This window comes from Ciona intestinalis, chromosome 1, assembly GCF_000224145.3.
Source record: "Ciona intestinalis chromosome 1, KH, whole genome shotgun sequence".
Lineage (NCBI taxonomy): Eukaryota > Metazoa > Chordata > Ascidiacea > Phlebobranchia > Cionidae > Ciona > Ciona intestinalis.
Window position 1 is genome coordinate 936,958 of NC_020166.2, and position 22,899 is coordinate 959,856.

Below are 22,899 nucleotides of genomic sequence, written 5' to 3' on the forward strand. Positions count from 1 at the left end.
ACATACCAAACAAGCAGTGCAAACAGAAAAATTAAATGTATTTGAGAGAAATTGCAGTGATCAAAGTATATAACAGCAGCTTTTAAATGAAACAACGCACTATAGATGAATTTCGCAGCGTAACACTTTCGGCGCCATTGTACGTATATATACGTTTTAGTAACAATGGTCTTTTTCAATGCCATCGCACACATATATATATATACGTTACCGATTTTTTAACGCGCGCCTAAAGTGTTAAAATACCCCACCTGCCACTCATAAGCTACAATGTAAAGCATATATTAAGCATGGTGTATTATGACTTGGAGCCAGCTTGCTGTTCTATTAGTTCATCACATATTTTAGTAAGCTCTTCGTTGTCTTTAACTTTCTGATCCAACTGAGACTGCAACGATTTGATTTGGTTTTCAAGAAACTTCCATTTAGCCTGAAAGCACAAGAAGGTGAAGTAGGCTAGATGTGTATTTGTTATTGCTTACCTAATTTTACAGAATTTATTTCAGTCTCCCAAAAATTGGTTTACATTAAGTACAACATACAAGGAAACAGAAACTTTGAGTTTTATGCAGAAAATAGGTGGAATATAGATGTAAGGTAACTCTTATATATTATGCACGAATCTACTGAAACTAGATTTGTGTAAAAATGTTTCAACATTCTACTGAGGCATAGTATAGTAGGGTGGGGAAAGATAAATCGTATCCTCATGACTTTTCTAGATTGCTTAAAACATGATCTGGGTATTTTGTGCTAAATGTTTCCCCATCTTACCTCACCCACTACATACGTCATATACTAAGTATGAACAAAACAAAGTTTTACCTTCACTGCGCTCAGTTGGGATTGAGATTCTTCCTCTTTTTGTCTATGTTGTTCAGTGGATCTATAAATAAATGGGATATAACAATATTTTTAAGCAATATATATATTATACACATTGTTTGATTTAACACAAATTATTGTAAAACCCAATGTATCACTGTCTTCTACTTTTGAAATAAACTGTCAATTTTCTAACTGTGGATAATAAATATGAATGTAGTATAGATTGTTTTAGTAGGGTGGGGGAAGATGGGACACATTTTAACTCTAGATTCTTATCCCATTTAGTAGTAAACAAAGAACATTCAAGAAAATATAAAACTGTATCCTCACAACTCCCATAGACCATTGGTAATTGAGTAAAACACGACCAGGATATTTGAAAATTGTGTGCTAAAGGTGTCCCATCTTCTCCCACCCTACTATATAGATTAAAAACTGTTCATTTGTTAAAATGTTACTATTTTTCTAAACAGTTAGTAACTCAGTATGTATGGAATAAATAGAATATTTGAAGATCTTCACTCCCACATTTGCAATTTAGAGTTCATTCAAAGCACTGAAAGTGTAACAAGTATAATGCTGTAAATTCACCTCTTAATATTTTCCTCCATAGTTGCTTTAAGAGCTTTATATCGTTGTTGTTCAGTTTCAATGCAGGTTTTGTATTCTTCAACTACATTCTTATATGTTGCTTCATTTGCCTGATAAACACAAAACACAAGTGTCATTTAGAAAAAGAAACTATTTAAAACATGTAACAAAAACTGTGTTTCAAAATAATATTTATCGTTTTAGAGTTTAGACAGACAATAATAACAGACTTACAATATATTTGGACAACTGCTTATATAACCTCTTAGCTTTCCCCCTCTGATATATAAATATCCAAATATAAAATGAATTCAATCCTTTTCAGTCACTAATTGGTTGTCAAAGTTATCAGTCATACATAAAAAATCCCCCAAAAATAATCACCCACAAAGTAACATACTTGGTAACTTGTAAGCTGGCACGATGTATATGAATCAGAACACCCGTGTTATAACGACTGTGTAATTCAATCACCCAATATACAGATAACAAGCACCACAAATGGAAATTTAACCAAACGGTCCCTTTATATGCACAGTTTTCCTAACACTTAATATAAGACCAACCTTCCAGTTTGATAAAGCTTGTTTCATGTTTTTGGATCGTTGCAACAGCTCAAAGTAAGCTTTCTCTACACTTTCCAAATCCGATTTCAGTTGTTCATTCTCATTAACCAGCTGTTAACCAATTAATTAAAATGTATCGTATAACAAACGTAGGGATGCAAGAGTTTTGTACAAAAATATTATCAATTTTAGTGGTACGTTTAGCTTTCTGTCTAATAACCACAGAGTAGCCTATATAATGAAATATACTTTGTTTATACGCTGGTTATTTTACCATAAACTGCTGTTATGTGTAAACTTGCGAACACTCCTAAATATCTTTGATTATTAAATCTTAAATATTACACTAAACAATATATTAGTAAACGCCATAAGACCACAGTATGCATTTGAACATAATTAAAGCTAAGGCCATCAATTGATCATAAACCAATATACAACCTGTTTACCTACCACTCCATCTAAATAAATGTAACTTAAATGTCCTTCATACCATAGTATATGACAGAATTCACACTTATTGTATCCAATCACCATACTAATAACCATACGAACCACTTTGTTTATTTCTTGATGTTCTTTCTTCTCTTGTGCGAGGTTAGTTTCCAAATGAGACGTCGTTTCTTCAAAATCCTGAAGCAAAACCTTTAGTTGTTCATTCTCTTCTTTTTGTTTCGATACTGTGGCTTTTAACTGGTCAATCTGAAACATTTAATAGATAAAGTTAAACAATGCTTTTTTGGTGATTGATTTTGTAGAACCATGAATTATTGCCAGTACCCAGAGAGCTTTATGAAAACAACAACCATGTTATATTGACTGTCGTTGCCCTGTCATACTAGGATAATTTAAGTAAGTTACATAAGTGGTAACTCATAAGCAGGCACAGTTTGTATAAAACAGAACACCCAAGTTATATTGACTGTTGTTGCCCAGCCACAAAAGTAGAAATAAGTTGCACTCATTCACACTCTTGTTTTTAATAAAAACATCATCTTACTTGGTTTTGTAGGGGAGTGTTCGTGTCTGTGAGAAGTTTTTGCATTTCTGCTTCCGTGTATTTTAACACATCTATGATCTCGGATCCGGAGTCGGTACTTGTTCTTGATGGAGGAAGAGTTGGTGATGCAGGAGGATCAGGGATGCAAGAAGATGTTGATGAAGATGGTTGAATATGTTTGGCTACAAAAACGATTCTTTTTAAAAAGTTTGAAGAGAAATTTTAAATGCTAGTATTTAGCTGATTCTTGATAGTTTTAAACTTGAATGATTAATTGAATACATTTTGCTACAACACAATAATATGGTCAAAAGAAGTTCTATTTCAACAAAGTATACGGATCAATAATTATGCTGTTGCATAATATTTTAAATAGGTTTATATTAGCTTGAATAACACATGCTTAAACACATTTTGGCTACAAAAATGATTTTGGTCAAAAAAAGTTCGACTTGAGCAAGAAAATGGTATTAATTTTTTTTTTTTAAATTTAAAACCTTTTCCTATTTAAACAGATGGAGAAAGTTTTTAAAGAATATGGTATCATTTCACATCAATATATTCTTTATATTTTTATAAAGTTAAATAAGGGTTTTAGACATCTGGTTTTGGTTTACAGTTTTCACCTACAAGAATTTTCTTAGCATTTTATAAAACTAAACTTATGCACTTTTTGCTTTCCCTCTCCGATGATTATACAAACACAAAACTCGTAATTTAGCGATGAATTAAAAACTAACATCGAATATTTCCGCGAACTAAACCTTTAAAAAACCTCAGTTATTCTCTGCTTATATATCCAAGCAACAGGGTGTATAGTTTAACACATAACTTACTACAAGTTTGAAATCAATAAAGTAATCCATACGTGTAATGAGATTGGGATTAGTGGCCACAAGTAATGAATGTCCCATGTGTTTAAAATTTAAGTCTATGACTTAATCTTGTATTAGGGATTTTAGAAACTGCACTAAAACAATACACTAGTAAACGCCATAAGACTATATATGCGACCTAACTGACGATAAAAACATCAAAATTTCAGTATATGTACACACATATAATACAGCCTTTAAAAAAAATATCCAATTTTAAATTCCACCATCACCATTAATCTCAACCACAAAACATTTGCCCTGCTTGTTGTATAGACACCTAACAGCAGGGTAAAAGCTGTATTAACCACAAGTGTATAACTAAGTTTCCAAACGGATAACAATAACAGGCCACACCGGACCCCCTATCATTGCGGTTATGGTATAGTAGGGTTGGGGAAGATGGGACACCTTTCATTTTCTTGTCCCATTTGGTAGTAAACAAAGAACATTCAAAGAATCATATTATATCCCCGGGATTCCCATAGTTAATTGTTTAAAACACGATTAGGGATCAGGATATTTGGGTATTATGCGCTAAAGGTGTCCCGTCTTCCCCCACCCTACTATACTTTAAAACTACCAAGCATCAAACCTCCTACCTGCATTAAACTTGGATGGGCTGTCACATAAATAGTCTGGTTGTGGTTTATCTTCTTCAACAATTGGGGTGGGGAACCTCGCCAAAGCAATATGACCATCAAAGTCAATGATATCAGATTTGCGCCCCACAAGTTTCCTGGGAGCTGGGGCTTCTGCCGTTACCAGTGGGTCAAACTTGAGGAAAAGAGATTGCTTGCGAAGATCATATACCTTTAGAATTTATATAATTACAAGTCAAAATATTTATACACAGATAAAATGTTATAATTTGGATAGGTGTAATGTTAATATTTCCCTTTCTTTGTCATATAATTGTCATATTATATAAATTGAAAATGGGGCTATTATTATGTATATAGGTTTAGGCAAGGAAAGACACATAAGTGGTCTAGGCAGGTAACAGGTTGGGCTAAGGCCAAGTTACAATTTTGTAATCTATGTAAATGTAATGCCAAAGTTTTTGATTAGAAGAACAGTAAAAAAATTCAAATAAAATATGTTATAAATTCTACTCCAGCATATGAATTAAAGCCATTAATCCACAAAACCAACATAGCTAAGACTTGTGTTAATTCTAACAGTCTCTTCAGAAATAATAAACTTTACTTCTCATTCGTCTTACCACATTGTCATCTCCTTTAGATTCTAAATAATCAAGATTGAAGTCGAATCCTTGCTTCATTACTGTAATTTAAAAGAAATTTACTATTGGGCCAATTGTGGCCTATATCTAATGTCCCATGGTGTACCATGCTGCAGGACCTCACCCACATTGAATAGATTGGGTGTGCATATACAATGTTGAGGTAATTAGATGACCCTGGCCTAAATCTTGGGACCCATGCCGTACCATGTGGGACCTCACCCATATAGAATGTAAAAAAAAACATGGTACTGGTAGTAGTCTAGTAGAAAGTAGACTACAATTACAAGATAAACTAAAATAATTAAGAAAGCACTATAGTAAGGTGAAATAGCCTACAAAAACAGTAAGTGAGAAAACTTATAAAATTACTCAAACTCACAACTCGTTGCGTCGTAAAATTCATCTTCTGATATTTTATCCTGGGATGGTTCAACCAGTGTGCTGTCTAAATCCTGTGCAAATATTTTTATGTTAGTTTTGGTATATTATATAATATATTAGTATTTCTATGTTAGTTTTTGGTATATGTATATATTAATATTTCCATGTTTGTTTTTGCCTTTTTGGTATATATATATTAATATTTCCATGCAAGAATATATATATAGAATTATTATCCATGTTTTTATATCACTTGTAAATATTATCAGTGTTTGTAAATAGTATACAGTGTGGGTGGCTTTCAAACTTAGAATAAAGGGAGGCATAGTTAGATGTACATCCCTTTAAAACAAATTTGATGCCGATGTTTGCAGATTAATCAAGAGTGGAAATTTTTGGGTAGCGTAGGCTTACCCAAGTTACTCTGCCACCCCAGGTTTGGCGCCAATGTGTGGGTCTATTTGTAAGCATACACTATATGAATGAATGAAATGTAACTTATTTATCTTAGCGTGGTGGGACAATGACAGTTTTTATAACAAAGATGTTCTGTTTGTTATATACGGCTAACAATTTGCAGTTTTGGACAACTCATGAAAACTTAAAATCAATCAAAAACTTCGGTTATTTTTAGAATAGTGATCAAAGAAAAAATTAAAAAAGAATTAGCAAACAATTGGGTATTTAGTTAAATAAATATTAGCATGCTCAAGTCATTACCTGATCTGTGTTGTCAAAACTAACATTCTGTATAGGATCGTTAGTGAATGGGTTGACGGGTTGCTCACATTGTGGAGTGGTTTGTTTATTCGCACAAGATTCAACAATCTTGTTTTTGTTTTCCTAAACACAATTTTTCCGATGAAACATATATAACATTGCTTTGTTGCATTCATTTGATTTTTAATACACAGTTTATCTTTATCATTTTAGAAAATAAGTGTGATATACTGGAAAGGTGGTAGCAGCCGTTTATATACTGCATTTAAGTTTAAAACATTGATAGGTGTTAAAATGTATCATAGTCCTCCAATCTAAATGACTGAATTATGCCACCCTAAACTGTGTTATCTTATGCCAAAAACCTGGTATGCCAGTCATAGATGACCTATTTATTTCCTTGAAATGTATAATTATGGTAATGCACTACCAGAAACACAAAATAGGTTGATCAGAAAAAAACATAGCACCTTTTTTTCGAGAATAACATTTGCTAATCCCTGATAAAGTCTTGCTGAATGGCAGACAAATCGCCAGAAATACTCTACGTTTATTTTACCAGAACAGCCGCTAAAATATTATTTATATTATGCCTCGTAGCAGAAGTAACAGAATATTAAGTAAGTAAATGTTATTTTCTATCTTTTAAGTTATAACACATACTTCTTTCTTGCATTGAGGAGAGAATTGCTTCTTTTTCGCCCCTCCAGGAGGAGGGGAACTTGCGAGGGATTTAGAGGAAGCAAACGGATCAATGGAGTCCAAGTTATCCAAGTTGTAACATCCAGTCTTCCTTGGCAGGGGAGGAGACAACTCCAGTGATTTGGAAGATTTTAACGGATCAATCAAGTCAAGATTATCAAAGTTATACGATCCTTTAACAGGGGCTGCTTCTTCTGTAGTTTGTGAACTGGAATTGGAAAAAAACACACTTTTTGACAGCCTAAAGGGAGATTGAAATCTTCTTTCAAAATTGTTGGTTTAATTTGATAGTTTTATATCTTTAAACAGAAAAAAGAAGTGCCTTCCTTTTTATTGCTCTGGAAATGAAAATTCCAGAGAAAAAAACATTATTGATCTAACCCACAAAGACATGACCGTATTCAACGCCCTCATAGAATAATTTCAATACAAGAACCAATTGCTTACCTGTCTTGCTTTGCATCCAATATTGATGAATCTGACTTGCTTATTTCTCTTGGTTTTGGTCGACCGAACCCAAAGCGAGAGACAAGATTGCCTTTTTTCATTTTTGTTGATCCTATATCACTACCTGTGTATGGCAGAATGTTGGTGAAATTTGTTTGGTAATTGGTATTATGATGTAATAAGTGATTAAGACTTAATTACATAAATACTTTATACTTAGTAATAAATTGACCATATGGGTAAAAATGTTTACATTACAGTTTCTTTTAACAGACTTAAGCAGTAAAATTAAGTAATATATATATAACTAACAAAATATATATCTTCAGGTTCAGTATTAAAATAGTATGTTAGTCTACTGTTTTACCTTATTCAAATGACTTATGGCTTGGCAACCATAGATAAACATTGCAATTAAAATAAACCTAATTAAAATACATTGTAAAACTAATGGATATATTCTTATTCAGAGAAACATAATTTTCAGAAGCCAATAATAGACCAATCGTTAGTTGCAAATTTATTCATAAGTTACATGAATTGCACAAATTCTATTGATTGATTATAAAATTTATAAACCCATTTTACCGTTTTCAGGTTTTAAAGTTTGTTTTTCCTCCATTACATCTACATTTACATCCTTGTCCACATATAAGTCTGTTTCAATTGTTTCTTTCATGGCAGACTCCCCACTTTCGTCAATTTTGGAAGAATTTTCATTAAAGTCTAACGAACATACAACTGGTGTATTTAAAACTTCTGCTGTTTTAGAATCCATACACCCATCCCCGGCATCTTGTACTGATGAATCCACAGTAACCATATCTGTTCCATCTCTGTGTTGGAATAAACTCATCTATTATTCATGAATGACCAAATAATTGAGCAATTCTCCTAACCAGTGAAGTGAATTGATTTATTCTTAGTTTGTTTACAATACATAACTTCAACATTGCTTATATATACATAAATTTCTAATTTTGACATAATTGGTCATTTAGGTTTACTTTTTACAGTGCAGACTCATTACCATATATAAGCTAACAGAGGACATAAATCACTGTAGTAAAGACAAAGGGCACATGCAAAGCAAAATGGGCCTACTTGAATCTAAGTTTCAAGCACACTTACAAAAACATAACATGACAATTTTGAGTTACATTTACATCGCAGTAAAACATATTGAAAACATTTTTTAAATGATATATTATGTCAAAATTATTAAAGGGAAAGATACATTATATATATATATAAACGAGATAAAGGTAAAAAAGTAAAAAGCTCAAAACAGATAACTTACTGAACAACTTTATTGACAATTTCATTCAGAATTTCTTGTGAATATTTCATGTAATCCTCATGGTCATACTTTGTCACTACCTGCAGTGAAACAATGTTACAACGTAAATATTATTTTAGTAATTAATTTTGTCAATATGTTAAAATAAAAGGTTTTATTACCATGAACCACTATTACAATTTGATTTGCATTATGTCATTAGGTATAAATATGTGCATACACCACTGGTATATAAACAGAAATACAGCATTTAAAAGCAATGAATAAGAAGTCATGTATACTAGATAAGAACACATAACATTGATACGTAATAAGCTGTACTTAAACACAATGATAAAATAAATTATAGTAATTATATAGGTCTGCAGAATATGGCAGTTCTTGATGAGATCTCCTGTGTACAAATGGCTATTTTTCGCATACTATCATGAAAAACGCAAAGCACATACATTTTCAAGTCACATTAGGAAATCCTACCTAATTTAATATAGATTTTTTTCATTGTTTAATTAATTTTCTTGCATGGGACAAATTATGGCATGCGTAACCAAAAGTTTGTAACAAAATCTGGAATGCACCTGCCATACTCTGCAGACTGGTATATAAGAAAATATTTTACTTCAATTCTTTCTCTCCATTTTAAATCTTCGTCTAAATTCCGAACTTCTTTCCAAGATGTGTTTTGTGCATGGCTTGTACTTTGTTCGTTAACTTGAGTGATGTTTGCAAGTGGGGATCGCGCAGGTGTTTGGAAACTTACCTAAACATTAAATATGGTTATCTTTATATTAATGTACACAACAACAAATTTTTTAAAACATATGAAAATAAAAAAATCTATGGATAATATAAACAGCAAAAAACCAGGTCTTTATTTTTTTACAGGTTTGTACATTTTGCAGCTGCAGATGAACGATGATATAAGCAGGAAAAAAAATTTTAGCGCCTTTTTTTATATAAAGGTGAGCTAATAACACACGAATCTTTATATCATATATACAGAACATAGCTAAACTATATTCCCATACAGGTATATATATATACACAAGATTAAAACTTTGCATGTAAGATTTGGTCTATCTTTCTAATTTAAATTAAACTGCATAATAGATTAGAATACACATTTGATATGTGTATGTAGTAGTGAATTAGTTGAACAAATTTGTTTTTGTATTCATGGTATATATGGTTTGGGAGCTTATATAATATTAAGATATAAAAAAACGATCAAAAATATATTATATATAGAAAAATTCATTTTTTTTAAATAAATAGGTAATTATTTACTTTTAAGTGCTTGTGTACTGGTGTTTGCATAACCATTAAGTTCTCTACACCCGCTGTAGGTTTCAAAATCGAATGATGGTCAGGTTTCGGTGAAAACGTCAACAAATTCATATCCTTGATCAGGTTATCCATTGTTTAGTGATTTTGCAACTATCGGTCCAATTCCAAAGGGAAATTGTTAAGCTTATTATTAGGAATACGTCCTTAGCCTACTGTCTCTGCTGTTTTCGAGTATAAGCGCTCAATATAAATAAATACACTGACAAAATCATTACGGAATGTTTATAAATAAAAAGATTTGAGCGCGCGCGTTTTAAAATTTTCAGTGTTACCACAACAAAACTGTAATTTTTTTATCGGCAACACTATGGGTGTTGAGTGAAATTCCGATGCAGTTATTTCAGTGTTGCTTTGCTGTTTAATAAAAATGTCTGGATACAAGTAAAAAAACATTTTTGAGGGTAACGTAAGGATATGCTTTTTCCCTAATTCATTATCAAACACAATATTCACGCAGTACCTTATATCTCTCATACAAAACTTTCTGCATTCAGGGTATATAGATTTATTTCCAGGCATGAACATGACATCTCAAAGATTTAGTAAATTTATAGTTCCCAAACTCGCAGAATTTTGTCTAACCTAAAGTAGCGTGGGGTAAGATCGAACATGTTTCATTTTTTCTCGTTCCATTTTGTAGTTAACAAAGATTCTAAATGTGCTTTGTTAATTTTTCAAAAAACGATAACGGTATACCTTGGTAAAGTTGGTGTTACGACAATATGACCTTGACGAAAGCAATACAGCAGACTTCAATGTAGTATAGGTTGGGGGAAGTTGGGACACTTTTTCATTCTGATTTCTCGTCCCATTTGGTGGTGAACAAAAAACATTCAAAGAATTATAAAACTGTATCCTCTTGTCTCCCACAACCGTTGTTAATTGTTTAAAACGATCCGGATATTATGTGTTAAAGCCTAAAGGTGTCCCATCTTTCCCCACGTTACTATATATCTGAATCACAGATATAAAAATTTTGAATGAACAGCAATATTGGCGCCGCTAATATAAAACAAACTGTAAAGCGTTACTCTCTACATTTTGAATGCATTGTATATACAAGATCAACGGTAATTTGGTAATGCGATGCTTTTAAACGCACCAAGTTTCCCTGACACACGAGGATAAATAAGCGATGATGAAGCTTATGCTTGTTATGTGCAATATATGTTCAGTGTATTTACATGGGCGACAATACAACCTATGTAAAAATAAATTACATCATAACGCCAATTAGCCTGTTCAGACGGCCAAACGAAACAGAGACGTTCCAAACTGGGCCAGGCCGAACAAAAGCTTATTTTTTTGCCAGAATTTACGTATGTTTGTATTTGGATCTTGTTATAAACAAGGAAATATAATGTTTTATATATATTAAAATTTTGAAATCGTCTGTTTTATTCTTTCAAGTATTCCTAAGCATTCTTCTTTGTGAACTGTATGTGAGTCGAGGTATCATACACGGTACAACACAACGCTGCTGCAACCCCGCCTTTGCTGACAATTGAGACCAATAGTCCTGCTCTCGACCATGTCGGTATATCGGGAAACCCCCTGATAATGCTCTCCCGATATTTTAGACGACTTCAAGGTTAAATGTGTAGCTCCCTTATATACTGGGTCGCTAATGTAGCGTTTTTAAGTGAAAATATTTACCAAAACGTGACCAATAAACCGTGTAAAAGTATCATAAAACACACACAAACAAACTCAACATATAAGCTTCACTCTCAAAGTCGGGCAGTTGTTCAATCTTATTGGTCGGAATTCAACTCTGCGACCGATGGCTTTGCCAGAGTTGGGACTTTAATTTATTTTAGCCAATATATAGATTGTACATGTTTTTATGTAAAAAAATGTTTGATAAATTTAAAATTTCGCAGTTTTGTTGGTGACGCGACTGCATTGGGCACAATTTTATGACCAAAAAATGTCACTTGTTTATCCTCGCTGAGGCTGATTAAGGGCAGTCGTTATAAGACGGATCACGACTTGATATGCAAGGCCAGCAAGGGTGTACTGTTTTTACGCAAAGTAAAAATAACCATTTACTTGCTTTCTCATATAAATAAGATATATCAATTTATTTTAATTTTTTTAATGCAATGTAGTAACTAGCTCTCTTGTTTAAATAGTGCGCGTTTCGATGACGTGAAATACTGGGGAAACCCCCAAATATATTCTAAAAATTGTTAATTTGCAACTTCAGTGAAAAATTGCCCGTGGTTAAATTGTGAAGTGTTTTTAGTGGCGACCATCAAGAGGGATGTGTTAACTAGTTTAAGGGTATTCCATTATCGTTCTAGAAACAGTATTATAACCAATTTTGACGCCATGAGACGCTGGAGAAAACCGTTGATTTTATTTCTCATTCTTTTAAATTTCTTCTTTTGTTTTGGGTCAAATTCAAAAAATCCAAAGGTAAGAGAAACGATTAACCAATAAAACACTGAAGTACTTTATTCATGTTTGTATCTTATTTTGGTGCCAGTGAAGAATCTCCCCCCCACCTTATTTACTAACCACTAACCCCTAGGTTAGGGGGTTAGGTGTTGATGGTTAGGGGGTTAGTGGTTATAGGGGTTAGTGGTTAGGGGTTATAGGGGTTAAGGGTTAGTGGTTAGGGGTTAGGGGTTAGCAAATAAAGGGGGGGGGGGGAAGACTCTTCACCAGCATCCTTACTTTTTCTAAAGATTCTTGACACGGAAGTGCAATCAGTTATAAGAAGAGCTGCTTATGATCAACCTGAAAAACTAAGTCATGAACAAAAGAAAGGTGATAGGGTGGTGCTTTTTCCTATTTCTTTTTTTAGTGTTACACAATAGTGTTCCGCTGTATGTGGGTAATGCTACTATAGTTAGGGCAATTTGCTTAATAATTTTTAGCACTATAATGTTTAAATAAATTGTTACAGCTCGTTACATATCAAATATTAACGGAATGCAATCAAAGGGTTTGTCGAGAATTAAACTTCAGTTGGAACATCGGGTCAACCAAGCCCAGTTAAAGGTAAATGTTAACGCTGTGTTATTGTGTTCTAACATGATCTCGCGCATGTAAGAAATACTCAATGCTGAGTTATTGTGTTTACCATGGCTGATTTTCTATGATTCAAACACCCACAGCTGTAAAAAATAAAATTAAAAACCAATTGAGTAATAAAATTTAATATAAAACTTTTTTAATGATTTTACCAGTTGTTTAGGGTTGAAGATAACAATAGTAGACCCAGTAGTAATGGCAAATAAACTTTATTGTCTTATCTTGCCATGTACCTGAAAAATTCCCAATACCAAAAAGAGTATTCTGTATTGAAAGCGAGTCTGCAGAATATGACAGTCGTCACAAGATCTATTATTAAAAAAGGTCACGTACATTTCCAAACCACATTGGAAAATCCTACTTAATTTCATAATTTTATACAGATTTTGTTTCTTGGTTAATTAAGTGGCGAGGGTGGGACAAATTAGGGCTTTCATAACCAAATGTTTGTAAACAAAATCACGTGTGCACCTGCCATACTCTGCACACTGAGTTTGTATAATTATTTATCAGGTTAACAACACAAAGGGATTGTCTGATAAAGAGAAGGATTTTAAACTTCATGTTTTGGAAATGTTTCTCGAGGAGTTAAGAGAAAGTGAGAGAGATATGATTGACTCTGAACAAGGTTGGTTTGGTTCGTTTGTATCATGCTTGGCCTCAATCTATCAATCAATGTAGATAAAACTTTTTTGTTCTAGTGAATTGCCAAGCTTTAAAAACAAATAAATCCAATTTATTTAAAATGGATAGATTCAAGCCAATTATCCACCTAAATAGTAATAGATGATAAATGGAATGTAAAAAAGTGATAAGTAATAAATGGAATCTAAAATTAGGAATTTTGCATAATAATAGGTTTAAAAACTCTATGACTACGTGGCAAGTTAGAGTGCCTGTCTGTAGCCTAGAGGTCACAGACTCAAGGCTTGATGCTGCTACCATGTATCAATCTTTAGAATGGACACTGCAACTTTTCCAACCCAATGGTTGCTCATGGGTTGTCTAATCATAAACTCATATATGAAACAATTATCAACCACAAAGTTTTATAAATAGCACAAGGTGGAGGGAACAGAACACCTGTGTTTGGCTTGTTATAATTACTGGATGAATAAGATACATTCATTTATTCAATATTATTAAAACATTGATGTTATCCTAGCTTTAAAGAAATCTTTGGCCATGGATTTTTGGAATTCGAGTACTCTAATGGTCAACAGCAAGCGTAGGCTCGATGCATTGAGGATCGCTACTTTGAAGGAAGAAAAAAGTTATAACAGGTTTGTTGGAGTATCACATTGTACATTAGTGTTAACTGCTAAGTATATTTGGTGCAACAGCCACACTTTTGAACTAACATGCTTTTCCTAGCGCATTTTAACGACTGTTGTTTTGCTGTAGATTCCCTTCTCTAATTCTTTAAATATTTGATCTTACTATCGTTTTCATAGAGCTAAGTAAAAGTTATGGTATAATATTCGTCATTCGAGATAACTTTTTCCAACCAAAACATCTAAACTAATTCGCGAATATTTGATTTTGACCCAGGATGGTTCAGTTTGAAAAGATGATGGAAAATTATCTTCTTTCTTCGAACTCCACATCCTGGGTGGATGAGATCTTAAAGGATGTTGCGCACGCTGCGGATCAACTTCAGGATCAAGTTGGCGATCACGTTGTTCCTGAACACCCAATGAACGTATGTTGTGCAGATTTAAGCCGAATTTGGTCTATTTCACTAACACCCTTGTACATCCGAAAGTGAAGTGCTTGCAATAGTGAAGTCCTTAATTTATGTTCCGACCAGTCCTAATTCTTGACGTGCAGGGCTCCATCTGCGAACTCGAAATCGGTTTATTGTATCCTGTATATAAGGTTCACAAAGCATTGGTTATTTTAATAATATTTCAAAAATGGGGTCCTGACTCTCTTAATCTCCCCCTAAACGCGCCTATGCCTATACATCCAGGTAAGAGGAGCTGACATAGAAGCAGTGATGCATATGAAGAGTCATCTTCAATATGATGATGAACAAAAACCTCCTGATGAAGATGTTGATATCTTGATTGATTCAAAAAATAATAAATATATCCTTACAAGGTGAGATGTCATAGGTGCCTAATATTGGTAGGTATACATGATATATACATACATGGGTATGGTATGCACCGTATGCTTGCATACTTATATATATATATATAGTATATAATATATGCAGAGTATACATGCATGCCAAGAATTCAATCATGGTAACGCCATATCTTTCAGCATGCGATATTTAAACCAACAATAGTTTTTACCCTGCTCTAAAGTGTGTATACAGACAAGCAGAGACAAAGTATATTGCTTTCACTACATTAATCAATGACGTTCCCTATATTTAACATTAATGTAACTTTGCCACCAAAGTTTGACTAAAAAGATGATGCCTTAAGCTTGGGGTGATTTACCCAGAAACTTAAAACCAATTTCTTCAACCCAGTGGGCACTAATAGGTTGTATAAATTATCAGCCATTCATAAAAAAAGTAGATATAATCACCCACAAAGTAACTTACATGGTAACCCGTAAGCTGGCACAAGGTGTATGAAACAGAACACCAGTGTTATAATCACTGTCGTTTCCCGGCCACGCAAAGATAAACCAAGTTACAGTCATACCCTTTTTCAAACCACAACCATAGCAATAAAATTTCTTCCAAACTTTGCATCCAGACAAGAAGACGCGATGTCACCTTACATTGATCATCTGTTGGTTATGAACATTATATGGATTGTAATGACTTGTTTACCACTTGGCTCTCTATGTCAAATACTTGGGGTGCCATCATTGTTTGGATACATACTGGCTGGCTTAGCACTTGGTCCATCAGGCCTTAATGTTATACAAGAAATGGTGAGTCTATCTTAGGATATATGAATTTTATTCCTTTTTTTTTGTCCATGAAATTTTGTTTTTTATCCCAAATGAAAAAAAAATTTATTGTCCGTAAAAATAACTGCGGTATGCGGTAATATAGTTGCCACGTACGTAAGCTCAACCTAACAATGCAATTTGCCATGTATCTGTTTTTAAGGATTTAATATCATATATAGGCATTTCCTAAATAGGATATGATTTTTGCTGTTGTTGCTTTTAGGCATAATGTAACATAAGTAAAAACATACTTGCGTAAAAGGGTTTGGTTTATGGTATCAGTAATCTGTCATAAAGCGAGACAATACATACTACAGGCATCAGCACATGCGTATAAATTCATTTCCCCAATTTAATTACTCATGCATGTAACGTCATTCACAGACAAAAAAGATATAGGGACAAAACAACAGTTGTTAGAACACACTTACGGTTAAAAATCTATTTACATTCAATTGGAAGAAAAAGGCATGGTCGTAACACCTATTAAAGTTTGCCAATTTTGTTGAAAATATTAAAACGTAGTTAATATTCATAATATGTTTTCCCACACACAGGTGCAAATGGAAACTATAGGAGAGTTAGGTGTCTTCATGATCATGTTTTGTGCTGGGTTAGAATTTTCATTCGTTCATATACAGAAGGTTTGGAAAGTCGCAGTGCAAACACCCCTGTTCACCACTGTTATAATGCTAGTAGCTGGTAAGTAAGTTTAGTGTAGGAGGTTTAGGCACCAAACCTGGGGTGGCAAGGTAGGCAGTCTTGCCCTAAACTTTTCTCTAATGTAATCACTAAACATTACAACCAAAAGTTTAGTTTGTTTCATAAAAATGCATGTCCAATTGTCTATCTATCCCTTACTCCCCTGCATTTAAAAAAATTTGGCCCCTACAATAGTTGCTATTGTATGGGGACGTTTTTTTATATTAATTAATAATTTTATGCTTTCTTTAACTAAAAATGTTTGTTTTAGTTTGTCAATTTTTATACTTTTGTTACATCACACAGGGATCATTATTAGCTCAGTATTTATGAAGGGGATTCCCCTGGGTGAAAGTGCTTTTGTCTCGTCATGCTTTTCATTCTCAAGCACACCATTAGTCAGCAGGTTTTTGCAAGGTAATTCAGAGTGGGATCTGTTTAAATAAAACACTGGTGATGCCATTTTAGGCAACGGAATACAGGATTAGACTTTGGTATATGCAATAATTACTATTATTATCTTGTGAATAAACATAGTAATGTAAATCTGAGGCAGTAAAACCAGCTCTTTCCCCCCAAAAAACATCATTACACAAGCACTCACATTATTCAATTACATTTTTATATCCATTAATTATGTAGGTTTAGTAGCCACACTTTTACCTGAAACTTATATTTAAGTAGTTGTTATCCACAGTGTATTTGTAAAGAGTAAAGTCTGTTGTTTAGTTGCTAATTCCCTTCTTTTTACTGTTTTAATCTGATTTTACTGTATTTGAAAAATAGTTAAACTGTTTTAATTTGATTTAACTGTATTTAAATGATAAAAAAGTTTATATTACTTAAGGTGCCGGCAAGGAATCCATTACAAGTGATTATTCCACCATCTTACTTGGCGTGCTGGTAATGCAGGACGTACAACTCAGTGTATTAGTGGCTGCTATACCCAACCTTGCCCTGCATAAGACTGGTGACAGGTGATCTTATGATAAGTTGTTTAAAACAGGGATTTCCAAACTGGGGGTGAAGAAAAAAAGAAAATCATTTTTAAAAAGAAATTTTTTTTTTTTTAACTTCTTTCAACAAAATTGAAATTAAATGCTTTTTGTGTGTTATCGCACTGATGGCCTAATTTTTTTAAATCGAGGGGAGAGGGTGAAGAAAAATATAAATTAATTTTTGTTAAGAAAAAACTTTAGAGATAAAAAAGTTTTTTTGAGAAATATTTGAAATAAAAATTTCCAACGCTTCGTATCTTTAGAAATACACTACATTTCATACGAGATGAGCTGTTTATGCCCGGTAGCAGAATGTTAAGAACTATGATTTGGATTACAACCATTATTTATCAACAGCCCGGCATTCCTCACAACCTTGCATGTCTTTCTATGGACTCTGCTCTCATTAAGCTTAGTAGTTGCTGTGTGTGGTCTCGTATATAAGTTCATTATGCCTTACTACACAATGTGGGTGATGAAACAGAGAAGGGAACTGCAACTGCTAGGAGTGGTAAGTACCTCATGCTCACTGTCTTGTTATAACATGGGTGTTTTGACTGTTTTCTTGTACATCAGACATACATGACGTATTTAAACACCTCATGCTCACTGTCAAGTTATAACATGGGTGTCTTCTTATACATCAGACACACATGGTTTATTCATACAACCCATGCTTACTGTTGAGTTATAACAGGAGTGTCTTCTTATACACCAGTAATACATGGTGTATTCATACACCTCATGCTCACTGTCGAGTTATAACATGGGTGACTTCTTATACATCAGACATACATGACGTATTTAAACACCTCATGCTCACTGTCAAGTTATAACATGGGTGTCTTCTTATACATCAGACACACATGGTTTATTCATACAACCCATGCTTACTGTTGAGTTATAACAGGAGTGTCTTCTTATACACCAGTAATACATGGTGTATTCATACACCTCATGCTCACTGTCGAGTTATAACATGGGTGACTTCTTATACACCAGACACACATGATGTATTCATACACCTCATGCTCACTTTCGAGGTATAACATGGGTGACTTCTTATACACCAGACATACATGATGTATTCATACACCTCATGCTCACTGTCAAGTTATAACATGGGTGTCTTCTTATACACCAGACACACATGGTGTATTTATACCTCATGCTCACTGTCAAGGTATACCACAACTGTCTTCATATACACCACTTCGTTTACAGTTACACCATTAAAATGCAAGCATAAATGCATAACAGCATTCATATACATACATCCAACACCTTACATTAACTCTCCCCACTTATAGCTGTGCGTGATGTTTGTATGCCAACTATTGACCCGATCACTTGGAACATCGATGGAACTCGGTTGTTTCATCGCTGGTGTTGTTGTCGCACATGCATTCCATGAACCTGTAAGTATTTTAAGTAATTCAATAGGCATTAATAATGTAACTGCTGTATTTCATGCACCTTAACTTTTCACCCCTCTGATGATATTACAACTTTTTCTACTACAAATAGAAGTGCTTTTAAGTATTTATAAGTATTATAAGTACATAAGTATGTTAGTAATTCAGTGGAAATTAAAATTATACTCTGATGTATTTCATACACATTATTCTCTTTTTTTTGATAATTTTTTGAATCTGGCTCCAATCTCTTGCTCATGGAGATGATTCTCATTAAAAAATAACAATTTGAATTAAATCAAGAAATTTGTAACCAACAAAAATCAAGTCCATCTGCACATCGCTTGTGTTTATTTGAATATGCGTTCACTAATTGGATATTTCATGATCCAGTGTTCTCAACCTATTTCAAATTGTTTTAAATTTTAAAACTTTGAGTTTCATACAACTGCGACAATCAGTTTAAAAACTAACTGGTTTCCTAGTCTTTATAACTTACTAACCAACCCATATAATGTATTACAGGCAATTAAGCAGAAGGTTCAAGTCATCCATGATTTCTTTAGCATCATTTTCTTTGCCACGATGGGTTTTCATGTTTTCCCATCGTTTGTGTTGGTGGAATTTACTTTGCTTATATCCTTGACTGTAATTGTAGTAGCAGGTAATAAGTGTGTGGTCACTTTGTATTTGAACCTGGTGTTTTCTATGTTTTGTGCATAGTACTTTATACATGAATACATGATTGCACTTAACAGTAACACACAGGGTGCTATACTCTTGTAAAACATGGTTCGAAAAAATAATCCCCCAAAAGTTACAAGCATGGTAAATCTTAACGAGCATGAGGTGTTTAAAACATAACACTGATGTTATAACAACTGGCATTGCCCCGCCACGCAAGAATAAACAAGTTTTGCCTATTTATTTAATGTTTTAAGGTTTTCCTTGAAGCACACTAAATACCTGGGTTGTAGGCATAATACTTCATTATCCCAATACCCAAAAGTGCTACTATCTAAACTCCACTAATTTTATTTATAGATGCTAAACATTCGAGAAGCTGAACCTTCGATTTTAGCTGTAATTTACTCAATGTACTGTGGCAATTAATATACTTTTGTGAAATTAAGACATGCAACAAAATATAGGCAGAATTTTCCTTTTACACATCACTTTTATATCACCCACGAACAACCATGTATTTCCATTCCTTTTTCGGCAAATTCCTGATTTAAAAAGTTAAGTATCTATCTATTCGAATAAAATTAAGGCATGCTACAAGAAAGGGGAATTTAGATATACATAGAATTCTCCTTTATCTACCACTCATATATCCCCCTATACACAAGTTATACAACCATGCATTTCCATTCCAGGCAAATTCTTGATATCATTGTTGGTACTACGTTTCGTCCTACCCCCTCAGTCACAAAACTTGAAGTGGTTGATCTCCTCGGGTCTCGCTCAAGTTTCCGAGTTTTCGTTCGTTATTGGAAGCAGGGCTTGTCACCTTAAGATTATTTCTCGCGAGGTGAGGGTGTTGTATTATGTGTCAAGTATAAGTTGTCATGTGTGGTGTCACTGGTTTGTGAGTAATTAAACAGGTCTTGAAGGTTTGAAGCTGGATTGGTCTTGGCTAAGAGTTTGGGGCAAGTGAATTAATGTATTAATGAGTGATTGCAGCTTATTTATCCTCATATGTTCGACAATGACAGTCAATATAACAAGGGTGTTTTGTTTCATACACCATGTGCTTGTTTTTGAGTTATGACATGTGTAACTTTGTGGGGGTAAGCAGAAATTACATGCAGAGTCATGTCAACCCATTTTCCAAATCTAATTTTTTGGCTTTTTGTAAGCGTACAATAAAATAAATATTAACTTTTTATTGTCGCACTTAAAAAATATTTTTGCAAGCACATGTCACTGGATTTATGGGTTAAAGCTGTACTATTCACCCTCTGTGATTACCTTACTGTTTGGTCAGCAAAAACATTGGTAATACAAAATAATTCTCTTTATATTTTCAGGTGTTTCTTTTGATCCTAAGCATTACAACTCTAAGTCTTGTATTTGCTCCTGTGTTGTGGAAGTTATCATTGTGGAGATACAGACTTAGCCAATCACTTGGACATTTAAGTTGAAGCTTGATATCTAAGGGTTTGCGGCAATACTTTATTTTGTGGTTGATGTAAAAATTAGAAGGATTTCCGCAATGCAGTATTTTTAACTTGTGTCAACAAAATTGAAATTAAATGTTTCTTTTAAAGTGTATTTATGCACTGTTGGATGTTCAATTTTTTGAAGTTATTCTCTTTTTAAAAACATTTGTACTTTCTAAAACACAAAGCACTTTTTTAGTATAGTATTTTATTAACCGGTGCACTGTTTGATGCTTATAACAAAAGTAACTTTAAACAAATTCGTCTGCTGCTAAAAAATTTACTTTTACCCACTAAGTCAACCATTATACTGTACTTTCTAATAACCACGTACTATATACACCTTGTATGAAACTATTGCTTTGAAATTATTTTAAAACTTTTCCAAACTATTCCTATGGTATTTTTCCTTTTTAAAATATGAAGCACTTTTTTGGTTTAGTATTAAACCATCACTGTTGTCTGGCATGCAGTATGTCATATACACATTTTACTTATTACCTAGCTTTAATTTATTCATGTAACCAAATTATTTATGTGCGGACAAATATATATATTATGTATTGCAGTATGGTGTCTCGTTTTACTGTCCTAGCCAGGAATTTTAGAAAGTTTTAACATGGTGTGTTCATACGCCTCATGCTCGCTGTCGAGTTATAGCATGGGTGTCTTCTTATACACCAAACACCGATGGTATATTCATACACCTCATGCTTATTGTCGAGTTATAACATGGGTGACTTCTTTTACACCAAACACACATGGTGTATTCATACACCTCATGCTCACTGTCGAGTTATAACATGGGTGACTTCTTATACACCAAACACACATGGTGTATTCATACACCTCATGCTTACTGTCGAGTTATAGCATGAATGTCTTCTTATACACCAGACACACATGGTGTATCCATACACCTCATGCTCACTGTCGAGGTATAACATGGGTGTCTTTTTATACACCAAACACACATGGTGTATTCACACACCTCATGCTCACTGTCGATTTGGGCAAGACACTTGACATCATTGCTTCAACCCAGTGTAAAGGGCTGATTAATTTGCCAGTAAAATTTTCTGCAAAAAGAACCACTCACAAGTCCCATGTGTGTAATAACTCGTCAATAACTTTCTGCTAATTTCTCTTCGTTCTTTAAATAACATGATATTCGCTATCGTGTTCAAAGAGATAAATAAAAATTATGTTGTGTTACAATAGACTGTCGTTAGGTGGTGTTGCGAGCACAAATAAGCACCCACTAACGTTATTAAACTATTTAAAGCCTTTAAATCAAACAAATAATGATCGGAATGTTAATTTGAAAACATAAACCTATTATTTACAATATTTTTCAATGTTAACGATTTTTTTGAAAAAAATCAATTATAGAGCAGTATCACTGCTCTACGTGATAAAGGTTTATTTGTTTTCGAGCAATGTTGGTCACATGATTATGTTGAAACATACCTCGTTCTGACGTCAGAGCGGTTTGTAAAGACTTACTCGTAAAATAAATACCTCTTGCTTGGTTGTTTTATGAAGACAAGCAGAAAACATGCCATTTATAATACTTGGATATAACGTCACATACCCTATAGAGATAGCTGGCGATTTATGTTTTACAGAAGATAGGTTAGGGTGCATGGGTT

The 22,899-nt window shown here is 33.5% G+C and overlaps 2 protein-coding genes across 3 annotated transcripts; one reads left to right on the forward strand and one right to left on the reverse strand.

Annotated features, from left to right (window-relative positions):
* Nucleotides 1-17: 17 nt before the first annotated feature.
* Nucleotides 18-10,230, reverse strand: LOC100178052 (transforming acidic coiled-coil-containing protein 3). Its single transcript, XM_002129446.5, has 16 exons — nucleotides 9,947-10,230; nucleotides 9,279-9,419; nucleotides 8,660-8,739; nucleotides 7,948-8,195; nucleotides 7,360-7,483; nucleotides 6,874-7,120; nucleotides 6,211-6,333; nucleotides 5,489-5,561; nucleotides 5,086-5,147; nucleotides 4,463-4,673; nucleotides 2,986-3,167; nucleotides 2,541-2,687; nucleotides 1,986-2,096; nucleotides 1,420-1,529; nucleotides 826-886; nucleotides 18-430 (listed from the first exon to the last, which is right to left on the reverse strand). The coding sequence occupies exons 1-16, from the start codon at nucleotides 10,076-10,078 to the stop codon at nucleotides 299-301; spliced, it is 2,184 nt and encodes a 727-aa protein (XP_002129482.1). The 5' UTR covers nucleotides 10,079-10,230; the 3' UTR covers nucleotides 18-298.
* A 1,949-nt stretch (nucleotides 10,231-12,179) lies between these two features.
* Nucleotides 12,180-21,784, forward strand: LOC100183520 (transmembrane and coiled-coil domain-containing protein 3). Of its 2 annotated transcripts, none has more exons than XM_018817849.2 (16): nucleotides 12,180-12,427; nucleotides 12,700-12,781; nucleotides 12,921-13,015; nucleotides 13,562-13,676; nucleotides 14,214-14,331; nucleotides 14,600-14,750; nucleotides 15,021-15,151; nucleotides 15,766-15,946; nucleotides 16,525-16,669; nucleotides 16,976-17,086; nucleotides 17,517-17,646; nucleotides 18,025-18,178; nucleotides 18,978-19,085; nucleotides 19,608-19,746; nucleotides 20,127-20,179; nucleotides 20,462-20,591. In XM_018817849.2, exons 1-15 carry the CDS (start codon nucleotides 12,341-12,343, stop codon nucleotides 20,147-20,149), a joined length of 1,770 nt encoding a protein of 589 aa, XP_018673394.1. In that variant the 5' UTR covers nucleotides 12,180-12,340; the 3' UTR covers nucleotides 20,150-20,179; nucleotides 20,462-20,591. The 2 variants fall into 2 exon arrangements, with proteins under 2 accessions (XP_018673394.1, XP_018673392.1); XM_018817847.2 differs by lacking the exon at nucleotides 20,127-20,179 and adding an exon at nucleotides 21,116-21,784 and having other exon boundaries at nucleotides 12,181-12,427; nucleotides 20,462-20,616.
* The last annotated feature ends 1,115 nt before the right edge of the window (nucleotides 21,785-22,899 follow it).

Bases quoted from the DNA above. Each gene is read 5' to 3' on its own strand.
- LOC100178052 (XM_002129446.5), bottom strand. From the start codon at position 10,078: ATGGATAACCTGATCAAGGATATGAATTTGTTGACGTTTTCACCGAAA. The intron at 4,674-5,085 runs GTAAGACGAATG...TAAATTCTAAAG, and splicing joins CTAAAGGAGATGACAATGTG to GTATATGATCTTCGCAAGCA. The intron at 2,097-2,540 runs GTTCGTATGGTT...ATTGGTTAACAG, and splicing joins ATCAAGAAATAAACAAAGTG to CTGGTTAATGAGAATGAACA.
- LOC100183520 (XM_018817847.2), top strand. From the start codon at position 12,341: ATGAGACGCTGGAGAAAACCGTTGATTTTATTTCTCATTCTTTTAAAT. The intron at 14,751-15,020 runs GTATGTTGTGCA...CTATACATCCAG, and splicing joins TTCCTGAACACCCAATGAAC to GTAAGAGGAGCTGACATAGA. The intron at 17,647-18,024 runs GTGATCTTATGA...ATTTATCAACAG, and splicing joins CTGCATAAGACTGGTGACAG to CCCGGCATTCCTCACAACCT.